This window comes from Malania oleifera, chromosome 5 (genome assembly GCF_029873635.1).
Source record: "Malania oleifera isolate guangnan ecotype guangnan chromosome 5, ASM2987363v1, whole genome shotgun sequence".
In the NCBI taxonomy this organism is placed as follows: Eukaryota; Viridiplantae; Streptophyta; class Magnoliopsida; order Santalales; family Ximeniaceae; genus Malania; species Malania oleifera.
Window position 1 is genome coordinate 62,662,094 of NC_080421.1, and position 6,549 is coordinate 62,668,642.

Sequence of the window (6,549 nt, forward strand, 5' to 3'; positions counted from 1 at the left end):
GAGTGTAAGTTGGAGTGTAGCCAATCGTATTGCAAAATGTTCAAGTCTCTCAATTCTATTACAAAAGTTGGGGCACTAGGGTTTAGAGGTTGATTATATAAGTAAACTTGGCCTTAAGATAAGTCCTAACCATTGGATCAAATTGATCAAGTGTATAATCCGCGTGTTCTCTCGCTAAAGATTAAATTTTTAAACTTCCCGCAAGTTCAGATGACTGATGTCTAAGGTTCAGACGTCTGATGTTCCTTAAAGTTTCGAAAAAATTGAACTGGACACAGGGTCAGACGTTTGAAGTTGAGGTTCAAACTTCTGAAGTCCCTACTTCAGATGACTGAACTTAAGACGTCTGAAGGTGTTCTGTCTATTCTGTGTTTCAGCAATTAATTCTTCAGGTGACTGAACTAATTCTTCAATCTCCTGAGGAAATTCTTCAGACGTTTGAAGTAAGGGTATATAGATATTCCTGATGCAATTCATCATAAGCACTCAAATGTAAAGACAAGATAATGAAGAACATGAATGTAAACATAACTTTTATTGAAATGTAGAATCCAAAACAAAACATAAATGAAACTAAATTGAACTTGCAATTTGAAATTAAACAAAGCAATACAAATTCGTTGGCTAAAACTATTATAAAGGAACCCAAAGGAACAAGAGGGAACCAAACAGAACCTTAGGGAACAAAAAAGGAACCCCTAATCATCTATTTGAAGTTTGATTTTATACCCCTTAGGGTTTACACATGCTGAAAATCAAATTAGGAAATAATCGCTAAAAATCTTGCGCAGCAGATTTATCAACTCGATCGAAGTCGACCTGGTCACACTGCTAAGGTGTTCTCGTCGCGCTTTGGTTGATACATTTTGAAAAATCTTTAATTTCAGTTGGTGGCATTGTCGACCAGGTCGCACGTCCAAGGTCTCCTGGTTGCGCCCTGGTCGAGGCATTCTAGAAAATCTTCAATTAGCTAACATTTTGCAGTCTTCTAGTTAGACCTGGTCGCCCCTTGTGATTGCTTAGTCGTATCACATGGTCCATCAGGGACATGCTACTGTAGTTGAATCAAGGCCTCGGAGACCTAGTCGAGCACTTGGTCGAGCCCTGTGCTTCTAGTTTGCTGCATTGTCTCCTTGCACTGCTTAACGCTTTTATTTAAGTTCCGATTTCCTGAAACATCAAACATACGTGTAACTCTGAACAATGATAAGAAGTGATAATTGCAGAGTATATAAAGACATCACATAGGTAAATGGTTGCCTAAATAAGCATATTTTAGGAACACATCACATAGGATCCAAATATCATATCCAAATTTACCATCTTTGCAACCAATCATAACGTTATGCATTTAAAAAGTGTTTGCAAAGAAAATAAACAGATGTAGCTTTCTTCATCTTTGGCTAGTATCAAGATGTTTCATATAGTTTATGCACAATAATTTGAGGGTTTTGATTATGTTAAGAATGAGTTTAGGTTGTCCTCACAATACCCTTTTGAGGGGCGGGGGGAGAGAGGACTGTCAGAACTTTCCATATTAGCACAATCATGCATTCAAATATTCTCGATTCGATGACATTGAGATTATTTTTTGCATTGAACACATGGACAAACAAAGTTTAAAAGGGGAGTCCTAGGTGAAATATATAGTGTAAAACTCCATAATGAAGACATATATCCCTTCATTAATTATTTTTAATTTTTTTATAACAATATTCACATAAATTAGGAGACACACCATTGAAAAAACGTATATCCTTCATTTTTAATTAAAGTTATTTTTATAAAAATAAAATTTAATGGAGGATGTATCTAATTGTGAAAGCAAATATTGTTTTATTTTGATTAATTATTTTAATAAAACAGATAAACATTTAAGAAAGCGTCACATTGTGAAAAAATATACTTATTTATTTATTTATTTATGGTCTTTTTATGAGAAGTAGAGATGGATTATTGCTTTTTCAATATTTTGTAAATGACGAAATCCTTCCCGTCAAGATTAGGGTTTTGCATATGCGACAGGGCTATATAAATACGGCGCTTTAGAATCCGTCTGCGACTGTCGTAGAGGCGTGAGGGTGAGGGTGAGGGGGGGCGTTTAGCAGCAGTACAGCAAAAATGGGTAAGGGGTTTTTGTAATTTTGAAATTTAATCTTCAATCCATATTTCTACATTCCTCTCTCTCTCTCTCTCTCTCTCTCTCTCTCTCTCTCTCTCTCTCTCTCTCTCTCATGGCGGATTTGATTTGGGTTTCACAGGTATTTCTCGGGATTCCATGCACAAAAGGCGTGCCACTGGCGGCAAGAAGAAGGCATGGAGAAAGAAGCGCAAGTACTAATCTCCTCATTTTTCTTTTTTGCATTCACGCATGAATGCTTTGTGTATTTAACTTATTTGGTTTATGAGTAGAAAAATTAAGCATATATATCGTACATATTTATTCATTTATTTTCTATTTATTTTCAGCTATGAATTTTGTTTAGCGAATCCTGCTTGTTTTTTCTGGGCGAAACGGATGCTGTGTTTTGGGCATTCTCAGTGTTGCAGGATAAGTTTGTTTTGGACAACTACGCATAAAACACACATGAACCGCGAATCATGTTTATTAGGATTCCAGATAGTTTCGTTTCCCAATTGTCTGTATCCTTCTATTGTGACATGATCATGAATGTTTTGAAAATGAACATGGTGTCGTACTATTTCACGACTAGAAGAAGGGAACAAGTGGTTGGGCAGGAAAAGGGGATTGAGGACAGGATCCCGGTGATTGGATCACTTTTTTTTAACCCGAAGTCAAGGTTCTTTTAAGATGTGGAATGTTGGAAAGGCAGGCACTTAAACTGTATCACTAATTTTTTATATGGATATATTCAAATGTATCACTTACCTATTAAGTACTCAAAAGGAGATCCCTCCACTTAATTTGGCATCCACTATTCATTTCTTAAAGCACCCTTACTCAAATATCTGTGGAGTAGAAAAACTAAGGGGAATGTAATATAATTCTACTAATCCAATAACTAATTTATAATTACACATAAATATTGATAATTAAGTCATAAATAATTCATGACTACCTGTATTTGGATGGAAGTCTAGTTGTTCTATTTAGTGTATTTGGATGCTTGTGTGCATATGGATTGCTCTTTCATTTTCTGCTGTTATGGGTTTCAAGGTTTAGAATGAAGGAAAATAAAATTTAGAATGAGGTGTTAAACAGAAATTAAAATGGAGCTATTCTTGGATTTAAGTAGATTTGTTGCTGACTTATTTGTTGTTATTTATGTATTGTAGCTCCTTTTTTAGTATAAAATAGATATAAAGGCTTTTAGCTATACTTTTCATGCTTCTTATTTGGTCATTCTTCCCAATTTTTTGCCTTCATCAACCATTGCATGTTGAATTCTTGAGCTGAATTTTGAATTTCAAGCTATGAAATGGCTTCTCTAGATTAATATGTCTTTTAACAAAAACCATTGTAGACTAACATATGAAAGCCCAAAAAAATTAGGATTTTTTTTTTGAAGTTTTTCTTTTGAAGGGACAAATATGGGGGGGGGGGGGGGGAGCTTTTAGAGTGAATATTTACTTGTTTCAGTTGTTTGGTTATATGACTTAGCAAGAGCTTCATAACACATACGTTGCCTTCTTGGTGTTGAATGAATATGGGAAACCTTGAGTCTATTGCTTATGGTTAGATTTACTGAATGATGTTGCTTATTTTGCTTGATTATGTGTTGCTTTAAACTGCAGTACTTTAAAGGAGAAGAATCCTTTTCAAGACCTTGTGTTTTTATTGGATAAAGTTTTGTTCACTCTGCATATTTTTGGTGTCTTTTAAGGTATGAACTTGGTCGTCAGCCTGCAAACACCAAGCTTTCAAGTGACAAAACAGTGAGGAGAATCCGTGTGAGAGGGGGCAATGTGAAGTGGAGAGCCCTCAGATTGGACACAGGGAATTATTCTTGGGGCAGTGAAGCTATCACCCGCAAGACCCGTATTCTTGATGTGGTGTACAATGCCTCAAACAACGAGCTTGTTAGGACACAAACCCTGGTGAAAAGTGCAATTGTTCAGGTGGATGCAGCTCCATTCAAACAGTGGTATCTACAGCACTACGGTGTTGACATTGGAAGGAAGAAGAAGGCAGTGGTCAAGAAGGAAACAATAGAGGTGTTATGCGTTAATACTTATACTACCTTTTTTTGTTTGTTTTTGTTGAGGTTTTGTTGATGATCAGGGGCTCCTTTCCAATATGGTTTGATCATATTCTTTTCCATCATATTTATTTCATCTTATTTATTTGTGTTGCCTCACATCTATGCTTCTGATTTGAATTTTAGTTGTGAATTATGATTGCTAAATTATTTTGGGGCATGAGGTAAACTGAATAGGTGGATTAACACATACAAGAATTGAGAAGCATATTGTTTTTTAGAAGCATAAAATGTAGTAGTTGCAAGAGTTATGGAACATTTTGAAGTTTTTAGATGAAAAGAAAGCAGGATTAGTGGAAAAAAAATATTTCTGTAGAGCAAGTTAATAAATTAATTCCTAAAGCATTATTGACACAAATTTAACTTCTGTTGGTATGATTCCAGTTTAACTGCTTCAGCTAGTTAAGGCAGGATTAGTATTTGTAGGAATACTTGGTCTTTGAAGCATGGTGATGGGAATAGGGAGTAAGGACATAGGTATGATGTGATAACTGACACGGATACTAGAGGACATATTTGAAGTTAGGTAATGGACACGATAATATATCAGAATATTTTTAAGTTGTATAGATGTATTTTATATCTTTGATCTTTAATAATTATGTAATAATATATCCAAAAGATTCAATATATTTATATGCTTCTTCCTTTTTCCCCCGAAGATTTTTTTTTTGTCCCAGTTGAGCAAACCATCCATGAGAATTGGTAACATGTTACTTCTTATGTCTTGATTAGCAAAAGTTATTACAAGTTGTAAACTAACCATTATTCTGTTTCTTTTTGGCTTTATGATCATAATCATTCATTAAACAGATATGAGAACAGTCACACTAACATCTCAAAGTTGTCTACACAGCATTGAAGAAACTGCCAGAAAAGTGTTGGAGAAATATCTGAAATAAAATATATTTTAAAAGCATGTCTACAAATTGTTTGGACGCATGCCCAATAGTCTGAACAGAGTATGTTCAGCGATGATATCTGGCATAGAAACAAAATAGATTGTGTTTTCGGTATTGCATACTTATTTTTGCATTTGATTTCTCATGCTCTCTGCCATCATGGAACTGAATTCACACTTTATTATTAGGTTGTTATTCTTGTGGTGGATCCTGAATTTACACAAACGTTCTTTTCCCTCCTACCAAAAGAGATAGGGTCTGCCAGGGTGCCATAAGCCCTCATGTTGAGTTAGCTAGATTTGCAATTTATTAATTATTCTTAACATTGTACAAGGCAGCAGTTGCCAATTCTGTCAACTTCCATCTGTGGTAGTTTACTTGATTTAATTGTAATAATTTTTTTTTTCTGTGAAACATGATGACAGGAGGGAGAAGCCGCAACAGCAGAGGAAACTAAGAAGAGCAACCATGTAGTCAGGAAGCTGGAGAAGCGTCAGAAAGATCGCAGACTTGATTCCCACATTGAAGACCAGTTTGGTGCTGGTAGGTTGTTCGCCTGCATTTCATCCCGCCCTGGTCAATGTGGCCGAGCTGATGGGTAAGTATTAAATAATTAAGGGTACAAAGGCTTTCAAGTGTTAAAAATTTCTCCCTCCCAGTCCTTCACAATCCCCCTGGTCCCCATGGGGTTTGTGTACCTGTTTTTTTTTTGTTTTTTGTTTTCCCTCTTGTTCTACTCAACTGACTTTCATGCTCATCCAACCATATTAATAGATATATTTTGGAGGGCAAGGAGCTGGAGTTCTATATGAAGAAGATTCAGAGGAAGAAAGGGAAGGGTGGTGCTGGTGCTTAATTGTATTTTTTTGGCTGTTCTTTTATGGTCCATCTAGATTTCTTATTAGGTGTTGCCTCCCTGTGCTGTGCTGTTCAAATATGGTGTGGTAGATACTTGAGTATAGTGGTGCCTACTAAATTATTGTGAATTTGTGTGTGAACAATTTTGCTAGTGTTTGTCAGATGCTGGTTGGTTTTTAAGTTTGATAATCTATTGGCACTATTGGTCTTATGTTTCAGCATCACCCTTTTCCCTTTTAACCAAACTTTGTGCCAATTTTTATGCTTTGCTTGCATCGGTATGTTCTTGTAATGAACTGTTTTAACCCCATGATGAAATTTGGACTATAAAATGATGAGGGGGAAGTGGAAATATTTTACAGTCCCTTTCTTTTGATTGTGAAATAATACTCCATTTTGCAGAAGGGGGGGGGGGGGGTTGCCATTGAAGTTATGGGCCTAGGAATATGATGATAGGTTCAATTCAACCTTCTCTAGCTGATTTACTTCTGCCATTATTGGAAATTTGAAGTTTTGATTGAAAATAATTGTTGTCAAGCAATACTTGATTAGTAGCTCAATCTTGCATT

General features: G+C 35.7%; 1 protein-coding gene across 1 annotated transcript; it reads left to right on the forward strand.

Annotated features, from left to right (window-relative positions):
• Window positions 1–1,935: 1,935 nt before the first annotated feature.
• LOC131154789 (small ribosomal subunit protein eS8-like) lies at window positions 1,936–6,191 on the forward strand. The gene is made up of 5 exons (XM_058107542.1): window positions 1,936–2,125; window positions 2,262–2,334; window positions 3,846–4,176; window positions 5,548–5,720; window positions 5,897–6,191. Exons 1-5 carry the CDS (start codon window positions 2,122–2,124, stop codon window positions 5,976–5,978), a joined length of 663 nt encoding a protein of 220 aa, XP_057963525.1. The 5' UTR covers window positions 1,936–2,121; the 3' UTR covers window positions 5,979–6,191.
• The last annotated feature ends 358 nt before the right edge of the window (window positions 6,192–6,549 follow it).